At 47.1% G+C, this 24213-nt stretch overlaps 1 protein-coding gene across 1 annotated transcript; it reads left to right on the top strand.

The window, feature by feature from the left end:
• The first annotated feature begins 68 nt into the window (after window positions 1-68).
• On the top strand, window positions 69-23268 carry LOC139459310 (BTB/POZ domain-containing protein 6-like). Its single transcript, XM_071240766.1, has 4 exons — window positions 69-118; window positions 10935-11168; window positions 17557-17612; window positions 22292-23268. Exons 2-4 carry the CDS (start codon window positions 10942-10944, stop codon window positions 23266-23268), a joined length of 1260 nt encoding a protein of 419 aa, XP_071096867.1. The 5' UTR covers window positions 69-118; window positions 10935-10941.
• Window positions 23269-24213: the final 945 nt, after the last annotated feature.

Below are 24213 nucleotides of genomic sequence, written 5' to 3'. Positions count from 1 at the left end.
ATCACGTGATCACATACGTATACAGATAGCGAACGCGGAAGTTGTTTCAACTGGAATAACAGGTGACATCGATCACACCCGCTTTCGCGCTCGCCGTTTTTCAAGCTTTTGTTCTAAGGTAAGCTCTTACTGTTCATGTGCAACGACTTTGTGTTTAATATGTCAGAGGTAACGTGTTTAATAGTGAGGAGTAATGTGGGACATCCTTAGGGAATGGTAAGTAGATGTTATGACATTCTGTGTATATGTTCGATGACAACTGTAATAAATTGTCATAGTAATAATTTTTCTATGCCATTTCAAGTAAACTCCTCTTATTACATCAGAACAATCTGAAATGTGCTTAGGTTATGCAACGACTTATCATCTTGAGGTGATGGGAAAGCGCAAGGCTGTTTTTCTTTTGGGGTGGATGGAGGACGAAAGGATGTGAGTGAGGTGATGGAGGGATGCGTGTGGTGGATTGGAGGGATGTGTGTGGTGGATGGAGGGATGTGTGTGGTGGATGGAGGGATGTGTGTGGTGGATGGAGGGATGTGTGTGGTGGATAGAGGGATGTGTGGGGTGGACGAAGGGATGTGTGTGGTGGATGGAGGGATGTGTGTGGTGGATGGAGGGATGTGTGTGGTGGATGGAGGGATGTGTGTGGTGGACGGAGGGATGTGTGTGGTGGATGGAGGGATGTGTGTGGTGGATGGAAGAATGTGTGTGGTGGATGGAGGGATGTGTGTGGTGGATGGAGGGATGTGCGTGGTGGATGGAGGTATGCGTGTGGTGGATTGGAGGGATGTGTGTGGTGGATGGAGGGATGTGTGTGGTGGATGGAGGGATGTGTGTGGTGGATGGAGGTATGTGTGTTGTGGATAGAGGGATGTGTGGGGTGGACAAAGGGATGTGTGTGGTGGATGGAGGGATGTGTGTGGTGGATGGAGGGATGTGTGTGGTGGATGAAGGGATGTGTGTGGTGGATGAAGGGGTGTGTGGTGGATGGAGGGATGTGTGTGGTGGATGGAGGGATGTGTGTGGTGGATGAAGGGGTGTGTGGTGGATGGAGGGATGTGTGTGGTGGATGGAGGGTGTGTGTGGTGGATGAAGGGATGTGTGTGGTGGATGGAGGTATGTGTGTGGTGGATAGAGGGATGTGTGTGGTGGATGGAGGAATATGTGTGGTGGATAGAGGAATATGTATGGTGGATGGAGGGATGTGTGTGGTGGATGAGGGATGTGTGTGGTGGATGGAGGAATATGTGTGGTGGATAGAGGAATGTGTGTGGTGGATGGAGGAATATGTGTGGTGGATGGAGGGATGTGTGTTGTGGATGAGGAATATGTGTGGTGGATGGAGGGATGTGTGTGGTGGATGAGGGATGTGTGTGGTGGATGAGGAATATGTGTGGTGGATGAAGGATGTGTGTGGTGGATAGAGGGATGTGTGTGGTGGATGAGGAATATGTGTGGTGGATGGAGGGATGTGTGTGGTGGATGAGGGATGTGTGTGGTGGATAGAGGGATGTGTGTGGTGGATAGAGGGATGTGTGTGGTGGATAGAGGGATGTGTGTGGTGGATGGAGGGATGCGTGTGGTGGATGGAGGAATATGTGTGGTGGATAGAGGGATGTGTGTGGTGGATGGAGGAATATGTGTGGTGGATGGAGGGATGTGTGTGGTGGATGGAGGAATATGTGTGGTGGATGGAGGGATGTGTGTGGTGGATGAAGGGATGTGTGTGGTGGATGGAGGGATGTGTATGGTGGATGGAGGGATGTGTGTGGTGGATGGAGGGGTGTGTGGTGGATGGAGGGGTGTGTGGTGGATGGAGGTATGTGTGTGGTGGACGGAGGGATGTGTGTGGTGATGTGTGTGGTGGATGGAGGGGTGTGTGTGGTGGATAGAGGGATGTGTGTGGTGGATGGAGGGATGTGTGTGGTGGATGAGGGATGTGTATGGTGGATGAGGGATGTGTGTGGTGGATAGAGGGATGTGTGTGGTGGATGTAGGGATGTGTGTGGTGGATGGAGGGATGTGTGTGGTGGATGAGGGATGTGTATGGTGGATGAGGGATGTGTGTGGTGGATAGAGGGATGTGTGTGGTGGATAGAGGGATGTACGTGGTGGATGGAGGGATGTGTGTGGTGGATGAGGAATATGTGTGGTGGATGAGGGATGTGTGTGGTGGATGGAGGGATGTGTGTGGTGGATGGAGGGATGTGTGTGGTGGATGGAGGGATGTGTGTGGTGGATGGAGGGATGTGTGTGGTGGATGGAGGGATGTGTGTGGTGGATAGAGGGATGTGTGTGGTGGATAGAGGGATGTGTGTGGTGGATAGAGGGATGTGTGTGGTGGATAGAGGGATGTGTGTGGTGGATAGAGGGATGTGTGTGGTGGATGGAGGGATGCGTGTGGTGGATGGAGGAATATGTGTGGTGGATAGAGGGATGTGTGTGGTGGATGGAGGAATATGTGTGGTGGATGGAGGGATGTGTGTGGTGGATGGAGGAATATGTGTGGTGGATGGAGGGATGTGTGTGGTGGATGAAGGGATGTGTGTGGTGGATGGAGGGATGTGTGTGGTGGATGGAGGGATGTGTGGTGGATGGAGGGATGAGTGTGGTGGATGGAGGGGTGTGTGGTGGATGGAGGGGTGTGTGGTGGATGGAGGTATGTGTGTGGTGGACGGAGGGATGTGTGTGGTGAAGTGTGTGGTGGATGGAGGGGTGTGTGTGGTGGATAGAGGGATGTGTGTGGTGGATAGAGGGATGTGTGTGGTGGATAGAGGGATGTGTGTGGTGGATAGAGGGATGTGTGTGGTGGATAGAGGGATGTGTGTGGTGGATGGAGGGATGCGTGTGGTGGATGGAGGAATATGTGTGGTGGATAGAGGGATGTGTGTGGTGGATGGAGGAATATGTGTGGTGGATGGAGGGATGTGTGTGGTGGATGGAGGAATATGTGTGGTGGATGGAGGGATGTGTGTGGTGGATGAAGGGATGTGTGTGGTGGATGGAGGGATGTGTGTGGTGGATGGAGGGATGTGTGGTGGATGGAGGGATGTGTGTGGTGGATGGAGGGGTGTGTGGTGGATGGAGGGGTGTGTGGTGGATGGAGGTATGTGTGTGGTGGACGGAGGGATGTGTGTGGTGAAGTGTGTGGTGGATGGATGGGTGTGTGTGGTGGATAGAGGGATGTGTGTGGTGGATGGAGGGATGTGTGTGGTGGATGGAGGGGTGTGTGGTGGATGGAGGTATGTGTGTGGTGGATGGAGGGATGTGTGTGGTGATGTGTGTGGTGGATGGAGGGGTGTGTGTGGTGGATAGAGGGATGTGTGTGGTGGATGGAGGTATGTGTGTGGTGGATGCAGGGATGTGTGTGGTGGATGGAGGGATGTGTGTGGTGGATGGAGGTATGTGTGTGGTGGATGGAGGGGTGTGTGTGGTGGATAGAGGGATGTGTGTGGTGGATGGAGGGATGTGTGTGGTGGATGGAGGGATGTGTGTGGTGGATGGAGGGATGTGTGGTGGACGAAGGGATGTGTGGTGGATGAGGGATGTGTGTGGTGGATGGAGGGGTGTGTGGTGGATGGAGGGGTGTGTGGTGGATGGAGGGGTGTGTGTGGTGGATGGAGGGATGTGTGTGGTGATGTGTGTGGTGGATGGAGGTATGTGTGTGGTGGATAGAGGTATGTGTGTGGTGGATGGAGGGATGTGTGGTGGATGGAGGGATGTGTTTGGTGGATGGAGGGATGTGTGTGGTGGATGGAGGAATATGTGTGGTGGATGGAGGGATCTGTGTGGTGGATGGAGGAATATGTGTGGTGGATGGAGGGATGTGTGTGGTGGATGAAGGGATGTGTGTGGTGGATGGAGGGATGTGTGTGGTGGATGGAGGGATGTGTGGTGGATGGAGGGATGTGTGTGGTGGATGGAGGGGTGTGTGGTGGATGGAGGGGTGTGTGGTGGATGGAGGTATGTGTGTGGTGGACGGAGGGATGTGTGTGGTGAAGTGTGTGGTGGATGGAGGGGTGTGTGTGGTGGATAGAGGGATGTGTGTGGTGGATGGAGGGATGTGTGTGGTGGATGGAGGGGTGTGTGGTGGATGGAGGTATGTGTGTGGTGGATGGAGGGATGTGTGTGGTGATGTGTGTGGTGGATGGAGGGGTGTGTGTGGTGGATAGAGGGATGTGTGTGGTGGATGGAGGTATGTGTGTGGTGGATGCAGGGATGTGTGTGGTGGATGGAGGGATGTGTGTGGTGGATGGAGGTATGTGTGTGGTGGATGGAGGGGTGTGTGTGGTGGATAGAGGGATGTGTGTGGTGGATGGAGGGATGTGTGTGGTGGATGGAGGGATGTGTGTGGTGGATGGAGGGATGTGTGGTGGACGAAGGGATGTGTGGTGGATGAGGGATGTGTGTGGTGGATGGAGGGGTGTGTGGTGGATGGAGGGGTGTGTGGTGGATGGAGGGGTGTGTGTGGTGGATGGAGGGATGTGTGTGGTGATGTGTGTGGTGGATGGAGGTATGTGTGTGGTGGATAGAGGTATGTGTGTGGTGGATGGAGGGATGTGTGGTGGATGGAGGGATGTGTTTGGTGGATGGAGGGATGTGTGTGGTGGATGGAGGGATGTGTGTGGTGGATGGAGGGATGTGTGTGGTGGATGGAGGTATGTGTGTGGTGGATGGAGGGATGTGTGTGGTGGATGGAGGGATGTGTGTGGTGGATGGAGGGATGTGTGTGGTGGATGGAGGGGGGTGTGTGGTCGACGGAGGGATGTGTGTGGTGGATTGAGGGATGTGTGTGGTAGATGGAGGGATGTGTGTGGTGGATAGAGGGATGTGCGTGGTGGATGGAGGGATGTGTGTGGTGGATGGAGGGATGTGTGTGGTGGATGGAGGGATGTGTGTGGTGGATGGAGGGATGTGTGTGGTGGATGGAGGAATATGTGTGGTGGATGGAGGGATGTGTGTGGTGGATGGAGGAATATGTGTGGTGGATAGAGGGATGTGTGTGGTGGATGGAGGGATGTGTGTGGTGGATGGAGGGATGTGTGTGGTGGATAGAGGGATGTGTGTGGTGGATGGAGGGATGTGTGTGGTGGATGGAGGAATATGTGTGGTGGATGGAGGGATGTGCGTGGTGGATGGAGGGATGTGTGTGGTGGATGGAGGGATGTGTGTGGTGGATGGAGGGATGTGTGTGGTGGATGGAGGGATGTGTGTGGTGGATGGAGGAATATGTGTGGTGGATGGAGGGATGTGTGTGGTGGATGGAGGAATATGTGTGGTGGATAGAGGGATGTGTGTGGTGGATGGAGGGATGTGTGTGGTGGATGGAGGGATGTGTGTGGTGGATAGAGGGATGTGTGTGGTGGATGGAGGAATATGTGTGGTGGATAGAGGTGAGGTGAGGTGAAATTGGGTTTAACGTCGCGTCCAAGATTATTGCACTTATATAGCGACGTGCATGCACGTGTATGTGTGTGTGTGGCTGCTTGTACTAGTCCGGACTGATGCCGATTTATAGTGCTAGCTCACTGAGATACCATGCCGCAGTTAACACGAATACCCCACTCAGACACAGTATACTGACTCCGAGCCGACCAGTCCTTGTTTTAGCCCCTTAATGCCGAGCGCCAGACAGGGTAACAACAAGTACAATCTTTTAACGTCTTTTCGTATGACGCGGCCCGGGATCGAACCCTGGACCTTCCGCTCTCCGGGCGGACGCTCTACCACAAGACCACGGAGGCGGTCTGTGGTGGATAGAGGAATATGTATGGTGGATGGAGGGATGTGTGTGGTGGATAGAGGGATGTGCGTGGTGGATGGAGGGATGTGTGTGGTGGATGGAGGGATGTGTGTGGTGATGTGTGTGGTGGATGGAGGTATGTGTGTGGTGGATAGAGGTATGTGTGTGGTGGATGGAGGGATGTGTGGTGGATGGAGGGATGTGTTTGGTGGATGGAGGGATGTGTGTGGTGGATGGAGGGATGTGTGTGGTGGATGGAGGGATGTGTGTGGTGGATGGAGGTATGTGTGTGGTGGATGGAGGGATGTGTGTGGTGGATGGAGGGATGTGTGTGGTGGATGGAGGGATGTGTGTGGTGGATGGAGGGGGGTGTGTGGTCGACGGAGGGATGTGTGTGGTGGATTGAGGGATGTGTGTGGTAGATGGAGGGATGTGTGTGGTGGATGGAGGTATGTGTGTGGTGGATGGAGGGATGTGTGTGGTGGATGGAGGGATGTGTGTGGTGGATGGAGGGGTGTGTGGTGGATGGAGGGGTGTGTGGTGGATGGAGGTATGTGTGTGGTGGACGGAGGGATGTGTGTGGTGATGTGTGTGGTGGATGGAGGGGTGTGTGTGGTGGATAGAGGGATGTGTGTGGTGGATGGAGGGATGTGTGTGGTGGATGAGGGATGTGTATGGTGGATGAGGGATGTGTGTGGTGGATAGAGGGATGTGTGTGGTGGATGAGGAATATGTGTGGTGGATGGAGGGATGTGTGTGGTGGATGAGGGATGTGTATGGTGGATGAGGGATGTGTGTGGTGGATAGAGGGATGTGTGTGGTGGATAGAGGGATGTACGTGGTGGATGGAGGGATGTGTGTGGTGGATGGAGGGATGTGTGTGGTGGATGGAGGGATGTGTGTGGTGGATGGAGGGATGTGTGTGGTGGATGGAGGGATGTGTGTGGTGGATAGAGGGATGTGTGTGGTGGATAGAGGGATGTGTGTGGTGGATAGAGGGATGTGTGTGGTGGATAGAGGGATGTGTGTGGTGGATAGAGGGATGTGTGTGGTGGATGGAGGGATGCGTGTGGTGGATGGAGGAATATGTGTGGTGGATAGAGGGATGTGTGTGGTGGATGGAGGAATATGTGTGGTGGATGGAGGGATGTGTGTGGTGGATGGAGGAATATGTGTGGTGGATGGAGGGATGTGTGTGGTGGATGAAGGGATGTGTGTGGTGGATGGAGGGATGTGTGTGGTGGATGGAGGGATGTGTGGTGGATGGAGGGATGTGTGTGGTGGATGGAGGGGTGTGTGGTGGATGGAGGGGTGTGTGGTGGATGGAGGTATGTGTGTGGTGGACGGAGGGATGTGTGTGGTGAAGTGTGTGGTGGATGGAGGGGTGTGTGTGGTGGATAGAGGGATGTGTGTGGTGGATAGAGGGATGTGTGTGGTGGATAGAGGGATGTGTGTGGTGGATAGAGGGATGTGTGTGGTGGATAGAGGGATGTGTGTGGTGGATGGAGGGATGCGTGTGGTGGATGGAGGAATATGTGTGGTGGATAGAGGGATGTGTGTGGTGGATGGAGGAATATGTGTGGTGGATGGAGGGATGTGTGTGGTGGATGGAGGAATATGTGTGGTGGATGGAGGGATGTGTGTGGTGGATGAAGGGATGTGTGTGGTGGATGGAGGGATGTGTGTGGTGGATGGAGGGATGTGTGGTGGATGGAGGGATGTGTGTGGTGGATGGAGGGGTGTGTGGTGGATGGAGGGGTGTGTGGTGGATGGAGGTATGTGTGTGGTGGACGGAGGGATGTGTGTGGTGAAGTGTGTGGTGGATGGATGGGTGTGTGTGGTGGATAGAGGGATGTGTGTGGTGGATGGAGGGATGTGTGTGGTGGATGGAGGGGTGTGTGGTGGATGGAGGTATGTGTGTGGTGGATGGAGGGATGTGTGTGGTGATGTGTGTGGTGGATGGAGGGGTGTGTGTGGTGGATAGAGGGATGTGTGTGGTGGATGGAGGTATGTGTGTGGTGGATGCAGGGATGTGTGTGGTGGATGGAGGGATGTGTGTGGTGGATGGAGGTATGTGTGTGGTGGATGGAGGGGTGTGTGTGGTGGATAGAGGGATGTGTGTGGTGGATGGAGGGATGTGTGTGGTGGATGGAGGGATGTGTGTGGTGGATGGAGGGATGTGTGGTGGACGAAGGGATGTGTGGTGGATGAGGGATGTGTGTGGTGGATGGAGGGGTGTGTGGTGGATGGAGGGGTGTGTGGTGGATGGAGGGGTGTGTGTGGTGGATGGAGGGATGTGTGTGGTGATGTGTGTGGTGGATGGAGGTATGTGTGTGGTGGATAGAGGTATGTGTGTGGTGGATGGAGGGATGTGTGGTGGATGGAGGGATGTGTTTGGTGGATGGAGGGATGTGTGTGGTGGATGGAGGGATGTGTGTGGTGGATGGAGGGATGTGTGTGGTGGATGGAGGTATGTGTGTGGTGGATGGAGGGATGTGTGTGGTGGATGGAGGGATGTGTGTGGTGGATGGAGGGATGTGTGTGGTGGATGGAGGGGGGTGTGTGGTCGACGGAGGGATGTGTGTGGTGGATTGAGGGATGTGTGTGGTAGATGGAGGGATGTGTGTGGTGGATAGAGGGATGTGCGTGGTGGATGGAGGGATGTGTGTGGTGGATGGAGGGATGTGTGTGGTGGATGGAGGGATGTGTGTGGTGGATGGAGGGATGTGTGTGGTGGATGGAGGAATATGTGTGGTGGATGGAGGGATGTGTGTGGTGGATGGAGGAATATGTGTGGTGGATAGAGGGATGTGTGTGGTGGATGGAGGGATGTGTGTGGTGGATGGAGGGATGTGTGTGGTGGATAGAGGGATGTGTGTGGTGGATGGAGGGATGTGTGTGGTGGATGGAGGAATATGTGTGGTGGATGGAGGGATGTGCGTGGTGGATGGAGGGATGTGTGTGGTGGATGGAGGGATGTGTGTGGTGGATGGAGGGATGTGTGTGGTGGATGGAGGGATGTGTGTGGTGGATGGAGGAATATGTGTGGTGGATGGAGGGATGTGTGTGGTGGATGGAGGAATATGTGTGGTGGATAGAGGGATGTGTGTGGTGGATGGAGGGATGTGTGTGGTGGATGGAGGGATGTGTGTGGTGATGTGTGTGGTGGATGGAGGTATGTGTGTGGTGGATAGAGGTATGTGTGTGGTGGATGGAGGGATGTGTGGTGGATGGAGGGATGTGTTTGGTGGATGGAGGGATGTGTGTGGTGGATGGAGGGATGTGTGTGGTGGATGGAGGGATGTGTGTGGTGGATGGAGGTATGTGTGTGGTGGATGGAGGGATGTGTGTGGTGGATGGAGGGATGTGTGTGGTGGATGGAGGGATGTGTGTGGTGGATGGAGGGGGGTGTGTGGTCGACGGAGGGATGTGTGTGGTGGATTGAGGGATGTGTGTGGTAGATGGAGGGATGTGTGTGGTGGATGGAGGTATGTGTGTGGTGGATGGAGGGATGTGTGTGGTGGATGGAGGGATGTGTGTGGTGGATGGAGGGATGTGTGTGGTTGATGGGGGGATGTGTGTGGTGGACGGAGGGAAGTGTGTGGTGGACGGAGGGATGTGTGTGGTTGATGGGGGGATGTGTGTGGTGGACGGAGGGATGTGTGTGGTGGATGGAGGGATGTGTGTGGTGGATGGAGGGATGTGTGTGGTGGACGGAGGGATGTGTGTGGTGGATGGAGGGATGTGTGTGGTTGATGGGGGATGTGTGTCGTGGATGGAGGGATGTGTGTGGTGGATGGAGGGATGTGTGTGGTGGATGGAGGGATGTGTGTGGTGGATGGAGGGATGTGTGTGGTGGATGGAGGGATGTGTGTGGTGGATGGAGGGATGTGTGTGGTGGACGGAGGGATGTGTGTGGTGGATGGAGGGATGTGTGTGGTTGATGGGGGATGTGTGTGGTGGATGGAGGGATGTGTGTGGTGGACGGAGGGATGTTCGTGGTTGATGGGGGGATATTCGTGGTTGATGGAGGGATGTATGTAAATGTAAATGTTATGTCAACTTTATGAGTTGGTCAATTTGAATTTCATTTCAACTGTCACGTGATGAGGTTAGTGAGAACGCAAGCGGGACTTTGGGTATCTTTATGTTAATCTGCAATCTCGAACCAATCTGATTAAGCAAAAGCAAGCGTGGTATCGTTAGCAAGCAAGTGGCGCGCTTTTCATTGGTATTGTCAAGTTGGCGCGATCTTGACCTGTAACAAGACTATGGTGTCTTCTACCGTCCCACACTATCAAATGGAGTTAACATGGATCTCTGCAAAGCCACTTCTTCACTGTAGGTTGTGTAGATTACAGAAGAGAGTGGGGATCCCGTCAAATTAAAACAAAAGTCACCCATACTCCAGATTCTAATGGCGATTTTCTAAATTCTTTCATCGAATACTTGAAGATAAGGTTGTCTTGTCAACTTACAAGAATAAGCTTTTATAATCACCAGGGGGCTTAATAAATACCATTGCCCCACGCCCGAGTACAGTGAAATATTCAATGGGTCAAGACCGCAGTGTGGGGGGCAGGGATCTGTCCATTATTACCTTCAAACCAACTGACAATACTATGACACACAATCATGTGTGTCGCGATCTGTCTTAGTGACATTCCTCCTCCCTCTTACCAATAATTTGTCTTCAAACATGTGACTTCGGGCCATTGGAAGCACAGAGAAATGCTTCAAAATGCTAAAGCTCAAACACCGCTTTACAGATCATGACCACCGTCACACACGTACTTGGTGTCACATGCACGTGAAGTTCATGTTGTTACAGTCAATGGTATTTAATTGGAATAAACGAGTGTCTACGGAGGACTTTTAGGGTCATTTGTGTTTTTTTACTTTTTTCTTGAAATTTCAAGATACTAAGTTGAAATTTCAAGATAATATCTTGAAATTTCAGGATAATGACCTGACATTTCTACTTAGTATCTTGAAACGTAAAGGTAGTATCGTAAAGTCTCAATTTAGTATCTTGAAATTTCAAGACAAAAAGAACAAACGAATGGCCCTAAAAGGTTTCCGTAAGCGTCTGCCTACCAATGCTCAAAATCGAATTACACTCACACGAAGTTTTCAGATACAGTTCAAGCCATCGACTCAAGGTTATAATGTCCGTGATTTTTGTTCCAAGTTCCACAATGTCGCACGTAAGCCGAAAATCTGGATATGCCGACAACTGGCAGTCAGGGAAGACTGTCACAGAGTGTAACCTACGCATGCTCGACACGGAAGACTTCTGTGACGTCACCTTCCGCCTGGGCTCAAAGAAACAGGTGGTCCGAGCTCTGTTCTGTGGCCCCCTGGCGGAGAAAGGGGAGGTAACCATCCCTGACATTGAGGCAGACATCTTCAAAGAGTTCTTGAGGTGAGATTGATCTAGCGGTTTTACAAATCATCCTTTAACCTGAAAAAAACACCGCGAAGTTGCTGGGCCGACAGAAATGTCTTCCTCCATACTCAGGTTAAATCTTAAGTGTATACACATAGATTCTTAGTTTCGAAGGCAATATCAAACAAATAAAACTCAGTCAGCATGTCCTGCATCAAGGGAGTTTTGTTGCTGTGTTTGTTGTATATGATGCTAACCTGACAAGTGAGAAGAAGGAATATCATGTAGGTTAACCTCTAAAAGTAACTACAAATATCTGAACAAGTGAACATTTAAAAAAGACAACCCCACATGATTGTGCTTGTATTTGGATTTGAATAGTGAGTGAGTGAGTGAGTGAATATTTATAGTCACATCGGCAATATTTCAGCCATATCGTGACTAAATCAAGTTAGACAGTAATAATACATACATTTTTATCATAATAACTGTCGTCAAAGGACAGTAAAATAACTAGATTATCACAGATGTACATTTTAAGACTAGTATGGAACCATAAAAAAGTACTACCATAAATAACAATACAGTATAAAAACGGGGCTAGGAATCGCCAGCAATTAAAAGTAGGCCACCATACTAGGAACCGTGGGGACTTACAATACTTCTGCTACCTGCACGGTTCCCCAGCAGGATTTACACCATCCCTTAGCCGCTGGCGATTATCATCAAGTTTAGCCAAATTAAAACAAACAAGTATACTACGACTAAAACGGTAGTAGGAATAAATTTACCTCGAATGATGTGGACTTACATACCTTCTCGGGGGGACAATAATTTTACAGTACTTCAACCCCCTTTGAAGATACAGCCACTAACAAACTCAGTTACAAGTTAAACACTACTATACAGTAAAAAGGTAACTATGTACACATATTCAAAATTTATCTACTAGTTCAATTTCTTTTAAAAAACTAATTATTAAATGAGAGGACACATTATTAAAAAGATCCATTATTGATGTTGCACTGAAATATTTATCCCTTGTGATGGAAAAATCAATACAGTCAAGCAGGACATGCTTGACTGTGATTCTCTCATCACAAGGGATACAGAATGGAGGATCCTCACCTTTCAATATATATTCATTTGTATATCTTGAATGGCCAATACGACATCGTCGTATAATGACCTCATCAAATCTGGACTGACAACCCAAGTAGGTATAACCGATATTTGGTTTAATTTCATGTAATTTATTGATACCTACTTGGGTGTCCCACTTCTTTTGCATCAGATCCCTGATGTAACATCTGATCACTGGTTTATAATCACTGTATGGAATTTGAAGTGGTGTCACAGATTTGTTGAGGGCAGCTTTTGCAGCAGCATCGGCCATCGTGTTACCAGTGATGCCAACATGACTGGGTAACCAACAGAAAACGATGTCGTATTGGCCAGTAGCAAGAACATTATATAATTCGACAATTTCTAATAAAAGTGGATTATGACATGCATTATTTTGAATGGCCTGAAGACATGAAAGAGAATCAGAAAACATGATAAATTGATGATATTGGGATTGTTGATGAATGTATTCAAGAGCTGTTAATAGCTTTAGATTCTGCTGTAAAAATGGAACAAGCATCTGGTAATCTGGATGAGATTGTTTTCGATCCAATGACAGTGGCGCTAGCCACTGAACCACCATCCTTGGATCCATCAGTAAATATAGATCGATAAGTATTGTAGGTATGTCGTAACTGAAGATATTCCTGCTGATATTGGAATTGATTAGTTTCTGATTTCTTTAGTTTTGTTAATTCAAGATCTACATGTGGCTTTACGAGTTGCCACGGAGGAGACGACACTAAATTGGTGGGAGATATGTTAGAAAGTTCAATTTCTGCAGCAGAAACGTCTGGCTTTATCCTTATGCCAAGAGGTGGAGTGAGGGATTGTTTCTTGAGATAGAGATCCTCATACAGCGGATGAAATACGCAGTGATAAGCTGGATTAGATGGATTAGAGAACAGTTTAGTAATGTATTGTAAGGATAGTTTTAAGCGACGGTGTTTGAGTGATGGTTCATCAGCCTCAACATACAAGCTATTGATAGGAGAGGTTCTGAAAGCACCAAGACAGAGTCTCAGACCTTGATGGTGGATGGTATCCAATATTTTTAAATTACTTTTACAGGCCCCACCATAGACGATGGAGCCATAATCTAGTTTAGAGCGAATGAGTGCTCTGTACAGTTGGAGGAGCGTTTTTTGGTCCCCTCCCCACTTTGAATTGGAAACGACTTTCAACAAATCAAGGGCCTTCATACATTTATTTTTCAAATATTTTATGTGCGGTAAAAAGGTCAGATGATGATCAAATATTATGCCCAAGAACTTGGCCTCTTTCACAACTTTAATAGGAATGTTATCCAAAACTAGTTCTGGGTCGTTATGGTGTTTGTATTTTCTACAAAAATGTATACAATTTGTTTTCGATTTAGAAAATTTAAAACCGTTTTCTAAGGACCATTTATTTATTTTATTTAGACATAATTGCAATTGTCTTTCAATAGTACGCATGTTTTTACCGCGACAAGATATGTTAAAATCATCCACAAAAAGTGATCCATCAATCGAATCAGTTAAAACCTTGGAAAGACTATTTATTTTAATACTAAACAAAGTGACAGACAAAATACTGCCTTGTGGGACACCCTGATCCTGACTATAATGATCAGACAGGGTAGAACCCACACGAACTTGAAATTGCCTGTCTGATAAAAATTTGGATATAAATTGAGGCAAACGGCCTCGTAATCCAAAATCATGTAAATCTCTTAAAATACCATGTTTCCATGTAGTGTCATATGCTTTTTCTAAATCGAAAAAGATAGACACTGCATGTTGCTTGTTAATAATCACATTCTTAACGAATGACTCTATGTGAACCAAATAATCAACAGTACTTCGATTTTTCCGAAATCCACACTGAATATTAGCAATTAAATTATTAGATTCCAAGTACCATGTTAATCTATTGTTGACCATGCGTTCCATGGTTTTGCAAACGCAGCTGGTCAATGCAATAGGTCTATAATTTGAGGGATCAGTATGATCCCGTCCTGGTTTTGGTATGGGAACAACTATGGCATCATGCCATGAAGGCGGAAAGTTGCCAGATGTCCATATTTCATCAAATATCAATAGAGGGGTTTCTAAGCATGTTTCTGGTAAGTGTTTTAAGAGTTGATAATGTATGTTATCAGCTCCTGTGGCAGTATCATGAGCTTGCCCCAGGGCAGTATGAAGCTCGTGAATAGAAAATATTTCATTATAATCCTCCCCATTATCTGACTTAAAATTAATAGGTTTCTTTTCTTGCTGTTTTTTATATGTTTGAAATTGAGGTACATAGTTAGATGAGGAAGAATGTTTAGCCAACGTTTCACCAAGTTTATTTGCAATATCTGTAGTATTTGTCAATAATTCATTCCCATTCTTAAGATGGCGAATGTTAGATTTAGAACCCTTACCTTTGATTCGTTGGATCATGTTCCATACTTTTGACATTGGCGTACGTGAGTTTATTTTTGAAACAAAATTATGCCAAGACTGGCGTTTATTTTGTTTAAACGTTCGCCGAGCTTTAGCATTCAAAATTTTAAATTGATTTAAATTATGTACCATAGGGTGGCGACGGAAATAATGCTCTGCCTTTTTCCGAGCCTTCCGAGCTTGTTTGCAGGTAGAATTAAACCATGGTTTACGTATGTGTGGAATCGTAGAGGACTTAAGGATACAGGTATCAGCTATTTTGTTTAGTTCATCAGAGAACAGTTGTACAGGATCAGGGACAGCGATAAACAAATCAGGTTTTAACTTGTCAGAAGAAAGAATTTCAAATAAAGGCCAATCGGCTTTAGTGAAGTTCCATCGTGATGATGGAGGAACATCAGATGGAATAACAGATTTGAGAATGGTTGGAAAATGGTCACTTCCACACAGGTCGTCATGGACTGACCATTCAAACTCATTCAGTAGATCAGAATCCACAAGTGACAAATCCAGGGAAGAGTATGTACCTTTACCTGGATGTAAATAAGTGTTGGAATTATCATTAAAAAGACATAAATTGTTGTTGGAAATAAAATCTTCCAGGACTTTACCTTTATTGTTAGAATGTGCACTTCCCCATAGGGGGTTGTGTCCACTCAAATCACCCATAATGACGCAAGGCTTAGGTAGCTGGTCATAGAGGGCCTGGAGATCAACAAGCTGAAGAGATGAAGTCGGAGGAACATAGATAGAGCACAAAGTAAACACAATGTGCAAGGTCACACGGACAGCAACGGCTTGTAGTGGAGTAATCAGTGGAACAGGGCTGTGGATCACTCCCTGCTTCACTAAGATTGAAGACCCACCAGTGGCTTTTGGCCCTGGAGGAGAAAATAAATGATATGAAGCATATTGTCTGATGTCAAGTTGATCTGTATCCTTAAATTAGGTCTCCTGTAAACAAAATGCTGACGGTTGAAAATCCTGTATCAATAACTGTAAGTCATTAAAATTATTCTTTAGTCCTCTACAATTCCACTGAATAAGAGTATTTGAGCTGTTCATGGTGGCTCAATGGGAGATCGTGAGCCGGACAGGGGTCCACTCCCCTGGACTGGGAGTGAAGGACAGACTTCCATCTGCAAAGGTTCAAACTGATTATGAACTTCCACAGGTAGAGTAGAAGGCACCTCCAAATGCTGGAGGGCCCTGGCCTTTTTTTTCAATTGCTTCTTTTTTTTGCAGACATGTGGGCTTCGCCCTGTACTGATTCACTTACAATTTCCGGTTCCGATGACTGATCTACTGAAGGCTGTGGTGAAATAATGTCAGTCTGTGAGGCTGACGTGGAGATATTGGGCAGAGAAGGAACAAACTGGGTATGGTCATCCAGGATGCACTGTTCATCTATCCAAGAGATCGAAGTTTGACACGATGTTGATGACATGGTAGGTCTGGCAACAAGTGCTGGGGAGGAAACTGCAGCTGAGTATGTAACAGTTGAAATATTTGGAGCAGGAACCAACTTTTTTGCTTCAAAGTAAGATATGTTGTTTGTGTGTTTTATTTTCTGAATTTTAGTTTCACGTTCATATCTAGGACAGGACTTGGATGAGGCCAAGTGTTCTCCGTTGCAATTAGCACACTTGATGGTATTGGTGCACTCAGAGCCCTCGTGAGCTCCACCACAACGGGAACACGCCGTGTTGTTACGGCAAAACTTGGCCCCATGACCAAACTGTTGACATTTGAAGCATCGGAGTGGATTTGGTACGTATACCTCCACTCCGATGTTGAAGTATCCAGCTTTTAAACTCTTTGGAATAGAAGAAAGAGCAAATGTAAATAGGTACGTATTAAGTTTTATAATAGTACCATCATCTTTCTTTTTGGTGAATCGCTTCACAGCAGTAACACCTTGAGTGTGCATCTCAGCTGCAATTTCCTCCTCACTCATGTCATGAAGGCAGCGAACCCTGTCTCTGACAATGCCTCTGCAGGAGTTCAGTGTCTTGTGCACTGAGACAACAACTGGTGTATTCACAAACTGTTTTAATGTCAAGAGATTGTCAGATTGTTGTCTCCGTGCACATTCCACTAACAGTGAACCGCTTCGGAGACGTGTTACGTTTTTCACCTCACCACAGACACCTTTAATGCCTAAGGAGATAGCAAATGGGTTTAGTTTCAAAGGAGTGTCATCAGAAGATGAAATTACAACAAACCGTGGCCACGAGTCAACAATTTCAGACGAGCCTTCATCGGATGATAAAGACTCAACATGTCTACGCTTATTCTTTGATGAACCAGATAGAAGGGGAAGAGCCATGGTAAAAGTAAAGGTTTCGACATCTCTGCTCCCTACCCGCCATGGAGTGTCAACAAGGACGATGGTGCAGTGGAAGCCCGCCTGCACCACCAGGGCTACAGGGATGTTATACTCCAGCAAAGAGAAACTTGAATAGCTATGGAATCTGAAAGAAGAAATGCCAGGCTGGTTCGCCCATGACACCTTTCTGGAGAAACACAGAATTCAGAGGTTTATCATGCCAGATTGGCCCATGAGCCACCGCCTTCTGGCATAGGACTCTAGGCAAAATTGAAATTCACAAAATCATGTTTATAAAATATTGTGATCAAACATAGTTTAATATATGTCGAAATGTGGAAGTATTCCATGCTCAGGGCATGGCGTGACCAGCCGATTGATAGAATCGGGCCCATTCTACCACCCGTCTAGGTGAAGTAAGGGTCGAAGTGGTGTGTTGGGCAAAGGAACACTGTTCCTGGCTCCAGTGCCTTCAACCACCAGAATCCCGTCCTCCACCGACACAGGGGTGTAACATTTTCCTTGCATATTGTTGTAGATATGTTTACACAGACAAGGCCACTATCGACGCTGAAACAGTCACAGGACTAATGTACACCTGTAACACTATTCAGTGTGGCCGGAGGCTGTATGTTGCCGCCGGCTATACTGGAGAGTTTCCTGTCCAGGTGACCTAATGGTCACGATGAGACAGTTACTGGCTGACAAATTGGCTCCGGCTGATTGACGACCGTGTTAGACAAAGTGGTGCTCTGATTCTCCAGTAACCTAGTGGTCAGGAACTGTGTTAATGTGGAGGGACACCCTCCACACATCAGGGGATATATCAAGGACTGACCTTTTTGGTGACCCAATGGTCCTGAACTGTCATGTACTGACCGACAATTGTCGTCGGCTGATTGATGAATCGTGATTCAGGCTGACGAAATCATGGTGCAAGCGCGTGTTGGGTCACGTTCAGCCAGCCGGGCTATCCACATATAAGCCGGTCCGTCAGTAAAGTACGGGGGAGACGCAGAGAGACGCAGAGGGACGCAGAGAGAGGCAAGAAGGCACAGAACCAGCAACACCAACCAAGACCAGATCGACAGAGCAGTCCCGGAGAGCAGCCCCAGGTTTCTAACAGCCGCCACGACTAACAACCACCAGTCAACCTAGCTCCCACCAGAACAACACATAGGGACAAGCTCTTGTCGCGTCTGGTCGTGCCTGAACAATCACCACAGTCTCCTCTCACAAGTCTCTGCCACGTTCGCCCTGGTGAAAAACGTATTGTACTGTAAAGTATTTGTTAACAGTTATTAAAGAAAACCGTTATAACCCTGAACGACTCTTCTGTTGTGCTACATATAGCACGGGCGTGGGTTCTTCTTTGGTGCCGTGACCCGGATCCCTCTCAAATAGGAACAGCCTGAGGCGAGTGGAGACTGACGTCCAAATCCTTGTTGGTAAGTAGCTCAGACTTCTCCTCATTTCAATCTCGTAATGGCTAGCCAGGAACTAGGTGAAATCTTGTCAGGAATAGCGGGACAGATTTCAGGACAGTTAACCAATCTATCAACTACCCTAGGTGCGCAGGGAATAGCGCAGGTTATTAAAACATTTGAGGGGGAGCCCACAAAATTTAAAGAGTGGATTATGAGCATTGAAAAATATGCACTACTCATTAATGCGGATAGAGAAAGAGCGAAGCTGGTAGCCTACCAGTCAAGTTCAGGGGCGGTTAGCGATTTTAGCCATAGGTCTCTACAAGACCATGATCAAGCAGCAAGGCAGATTGTAACCTTGGCAATAGTCGTAGGTGCTCAATGCATTGCTAATTTATTCCGTTCATTTGAAGGGGATCCAGCCGTGTGTTAAGCGTTGGCAAAGACTGCGAAATGTTTTGTATAGATAAAGTAAAACTAGTTGTGGAAGTGATCAAACGCGTACAGAGGTATGTTTAAGTTTATACCGGATTATTAGGGAAGTTATTGGCAGCATATAAGAAACTGAAAGTCGATTTTATTAAATAGGCTAAACAATTTATAGGGATGAGGGAAACCTTAAAACGAGAGAACAAGGTTCATATCAAGAACAGAATAGGGAAACTGTGAATACAACAGGAAATTCATTAATGCTAAGACATACACATGGCCCAGGTCCGGTCAAAAGTATGCTAATATCGTTAGGGATTGTAAAAACATAAAGGATCCAGTTATGAGGATCAGTTCTTGATTGTGGGTTGCGTCAAGGGTGTACTGACATGATAACGGTGATGATCAGTATTTGGTCGCGGGTAGCGACAAGAGCATACTGATATGATTAAAAAAGACTGCCTAAACAGTCAGAACCTATGGGACGAACTATGGGGCATATAGGGGAACACATAACAGAGGTTTAAACACTGAACACTCCTTCTCATGATGACACTGATTGGAAGGAGGAGGAGGAGACAACATTCCGGATGAATTAAGCTGGTAACCCGAGCAGTGGTAGCTGGTACAGTTAAGATAGGAAAGCAAGTCATCCGAAACTTACAGAAAGCATGACAAACAAGTAGAGTCCCATGGTTCAGTTTTGGAAAGTAAAGTTGTGGATAGCAACAGATTCAGTTGGGGAAAGTGAAGTTGCGGATAGCGACAGGTTCAGTTGGGGAAATTGAAGTTGCGGATAGCGACAGATTCAGTTGGGGAACTTGAAGTTGCGGATAGCGACAGATTCAGTTGGGGAAAGTGAAGTTGCGGATAGCGACATGTTCAGTTGGGGAAATTGAAGTTGCGGATAGCGACAGATTCAGTTGTGGAAAGTGAAGTTGCGGATAGCGACATGTTCAGTTGGGGAAATTGAAGTTGCAGATAGCGACAGGTTCAGTTTTGGAAAGTAAAGTTGCGGATAGCAAAAGATTCAGTTGTGGAAAGTGAAGTTGCGGATAGCGACAGATTCAGTTGGGGAAAGTGAAGTTGCGGATAGCGACAGGTTCAGTTGGGGAAATTGAAGTTGCGGATAGCGACAGATTCAGTTGGGGAAAGTGAAGTTGCGGATAGCGACAGATTCAGTTGTGGAAAGTGAAGTTGCGGATAGCGACAGGTTCAGTTGGGGAAATTGAAGTTGCGGATAGCGACAGATTCAGTTGGGGAAAGTGAAGTTGCGGATAGCAACAGATTCAGTTGTGGAAAGTGAAGTTGCGGATAGCGACAGGTTCAGTTGGGGAAATTGAAGTTGCGGATAGCGACAGATTCAGTTGGGGAAAGTGAAGTTGCGGATAGCGACAGATTCAGTTGTGGAAAGTGAAGTTGCGGATAGCGACAGGTTCAGTTGGGGAAATTGAAGTTGCGGATAGCGACAGATTCAGTTTTGGAAAGTAAAGTTGAGGATAGCGACAGGTTCAGTTGTGGAAAGTGAAGTTGCGGATAGCAACAAGGAGACATGTGGATAGAGTCCACTGAATTGAGCCGAACTAGGGACTCTGGTGCAAACTCACCCTCCGACAAAGAGAAAACATGAGTCCTCTAGGTTTACTCTTCCTGTTAGGGTTAGCTCAGGGTACAATTATGTATGAAAACATTATATTTCAAAAATTAAACGATATAATTACAACAAGGTCAAAGTGGTTAGTAACATGTGTTATTGACTTAAAGCCATATGATAGGTTTATTGGGAAATGTAGGTATAACATTAACCAAGTTGCAATGATGATTAGACAGCTGTTGAGCCGCTACCACTCTAATCAATCAACAGGGATCTTAAGCATGTATACTAAGTTAAATGAGGAAATCATAAGGTTGAATGCAACATTGAATGACCCAGTAGACAATTTCTCCGAATATAGCAGGTTACGTACTAGACCCAAGCGTTCACTATTGCCATTTGTTGGAAGTATGTTTTAGGAGTAGCTTTAATTATAGTAGGGATACTGGTAGGGGTGTTCCTATATGTAAGATATATTAGACCCTGGCTAGCTAAACGAGGAAAGAGTCGGAGGAATGTCTGTGCTGCAACCAGCTTTGAGATGGCGCCAGTTGACACTGGAAGCGCAGTTCACGCCTACAGAGGAACACTACCGTCTGCGCCACTCTTAAGACGAAGGGACCACGATCCAGCAGAGGTGGAACCAACTCCCGCCATACGGAGCATCTATCCGACGTTGGATACCGCTACCATCGGACATCGTGAGGTCAACTAACTCCCATTAGTTGACGGAAGCACGACGGAAGTAAACCGGAGAAGCAGTGACATCCCAACGAGGTGTCATCTCTGCAGTCGGTCTGAAGACCGTATTACAGAACTTTTTAAGTTGACTTTGAAAACAAAAAAAATATACACAACGCATGGCAGACGATCGAACACGTCGCTGTCCTTGCACCCAAGATCCGGGTGTACAAAGATGTTTTTGTGATTACATTTTATGTATGCGTATTAATTTCTTGTAAAGGTAATGGACAACGGTTGTTGTTGAATTGTACATATACAAATGGTACTAATGTGTTATATGATTGTTGTAACAAATTTTCCGTGGAAAATGTCTTCATGTGGAAAGGGCGAATGTAACACTATTCAGTGTGGCCGGAGGCTGTATGTTGCCGCCGGCTATACTGGAGAGTTTCCTGTCCAGGTGACCTAATGGTCACGATGAGACAGTTACTGGCTGACAAATTGGCTCCGGCTGATTGACGACCGTGTTAGACAAAGTGGTGCTCTGATTCTCCAGTAACCTAGTGGTCAGGAACTGTGTTAATGTGGAGGGACACCCTCCACACATCAGGGGATATATCAAGGACTGACCTTTTTTGTGACCCAATGGTCCCGAACTGTCATGTACTGACCGACAGTTGTCGTCGGCTGATTGATGAATCGTGATTCAGGCTGACGAAATCATGGTGCAAGCGCGTGTTGGGTCACGTTCAGCCAGCCGGGCTATCCACATATAAGCCGGTCCGTCAGTAAAGTACGGGGGAGACGCAGAGAGACGCAGAGGGACGCAGAGAGAGGCAAGAAGGCACAGAACCAGCAACACCAACCAAGACCAGATCGACAGAGCAGTCCCGGAGAGCAGCCCCAGGTCTCTAACAGCCGCCACGACTAACAACCACCAGTCAACCTAGCTCCCACCAGAACAACACATAGGGACAAGCTCTTGTCGCGTCTGGTCGTGCCTGAACAATCACCACAGTCTCCTCTCACAAGTCTCTGCCACGTTCGCCCTGGTGAAAAACGTATTGTACTGTAAAGTATTTGTTAACAGTTATTAAAGAAAACCATTATAACCCTGAACGACTCTTCTGTTGTGCTACACACCTCCAGGAAGTATTCTCTAGACGCATTGTACGATCTTTGTGTAACGTCCCTGGAAGAGTTCCTATCAGAAGACAATGGTTATGGGGAGCTGGACCTGGAACAGAGAGCGCTGAAGATTCTTACACGAGGAGGGAACAGAGTTGCCAAGTCTCTGGGGTTTGTGAGTCTTTGCCGTGATTGTCTGGATCAGTTTGTCAGGTCAGATAATTTGAGATTGAAAGAGGAAGACGTATTTGACGCAGTGCTGTCCTGGACAAAGAGAAGATGCCGGAAGGAAGGTGTGAGTGACACACCTGAGAACATACGTAGAGTCCTGGGAGAGATGAGGTATGAGATCCGGTTTACCAGCATCCCCCTGGAGTATCTGGTGAAGGTTGTAGGGAAATCAGGTTTGCTGACAGGGGATGAGAGAATACGAATAATGGACAGAGATATGGACACAACTGTGGACATATCTCCGTTTAAACACTCACAGAGAAAGGTCGACGCTATCATTGAAGGGAAATATAAGGCCTCCAAAAAACGTGTGGTCAATAGATTTATTCAATGCGGTCCTATTCTGCCAGCTGGGAAAAGTGCTATCTCCTTCTCACCTAGTCAGAGCATTCTCCTCCTGGGGTGTCAGCTGTATGGTGGATGGAATGGAGACGCAGAGTATACCGTGACAATCAGAGTGTTTGACGCCAACAACGCGGTGATTGATGAATCGTTCCTGAACACCAGAATTGTGCTTCAAGGCAGTAAAGTGTTGAATGACTTCCTGTTTCACAGTCCTCTTTCCCTCACAGCAGGTGCGACCTATACTCTGTATGTGAACATGAAGGGACCTGACACTACCTTTGGAGCGGGAGCACCTGCTACAGTAACAGTCGATGGAATAGAGTTCACATTTACAGACTCTCGAATGTTTACTACAGACACATCAAGACACGAAGGACAGATACCTAGCTTGATATTCAGTCTCCCGTCATAGGGAGTATATCAGGTGTGCCTTGCTGCGACTCTGTGGTGAATCTGATTTCATTCAATCACCCTAATAAGCAAGTAAATTGCTCATATTTCTATACACAGAGGATTAACGTGAAGGGATCACGGAATTTGAATTCAGTTGGACGTGGGTATAGACAGGAGTTCAGGGGCCAATTCATATAAATATATCCTGTCAGATATATGTAAACTTCTGGTCTATATACTTAGGATAAACTTGAAGGGATCACATTATTTGAATCAAGTTGAATGTGGGTGTAGACCAGTGTTCAAGGGACACCACAGCCAATTCTTACAGATATGTACTCTTAGATATATGTAAAACTACCGGTCTATATACAACCAATGGACGAGTAGACGAAGACAAAAACACTGGGACCCTAACCTCTAAAACATTGAAGCCTCCTGTTAAGCAAGAGCAGAGCTGTTTCCCTTTTCATAGGTTTTACGGCACATGGGTTTGACCTTGCATTATCTGATATTCATTGGTCACTTTACAGTTTTCATTTATGTGTGTCATTAATAATACTGAGAGTACTGGACACGAACACGACGTTGAGAGTAATTCTATGGAAGAAAGCAAAGCAACAAAGTGGGAGCCTGAGAAGAGCAATATCTTCATCCAGCATCTAGACATGTGTTTTGTTGAACATCTGTGTAAACAACTAAGTTCCTTTAAGGTTCCAGTGTCGAACAATTGTAGGACTATTTTACAGAATCAAATGATTATAAAGAAGAGGATGTAAGCCTAGATTTGTTTCAGTCAAAAGGTGTAAATTGTTAGATTGGTGTATTTGTGAAGATGACATAACCTCAGCCGTAACAGGTTACGTTATAACACAGCTTGTTGACTTGATGGAATATTCACTGAGTACATCAAGACGAGTGTCAAGGTAATGATGCCTGTATACCGGAAGTTGTTTAATCTTGT

Source organism: Haliotis cracherodii, unplaced genomic scaffold, assembly GCF_022045235.1.
Source record: "Haliotis cracherodii isolate W230 unplaced genomic scaffold, xgHalCrac1.p SCAF_13, whole genome shotgun sequence".
Lineage (NCBI taxonomy): Eukaryota > Metazoa > Mollusca > Gastropoda > Lepetellida > Haliotidae > Haliotis > Haliotis cracherodii.
Note: the sequence above shows the minus strand (reverse complement) of the source record. Positions and strands in the feature narration are given on the sequence as shown.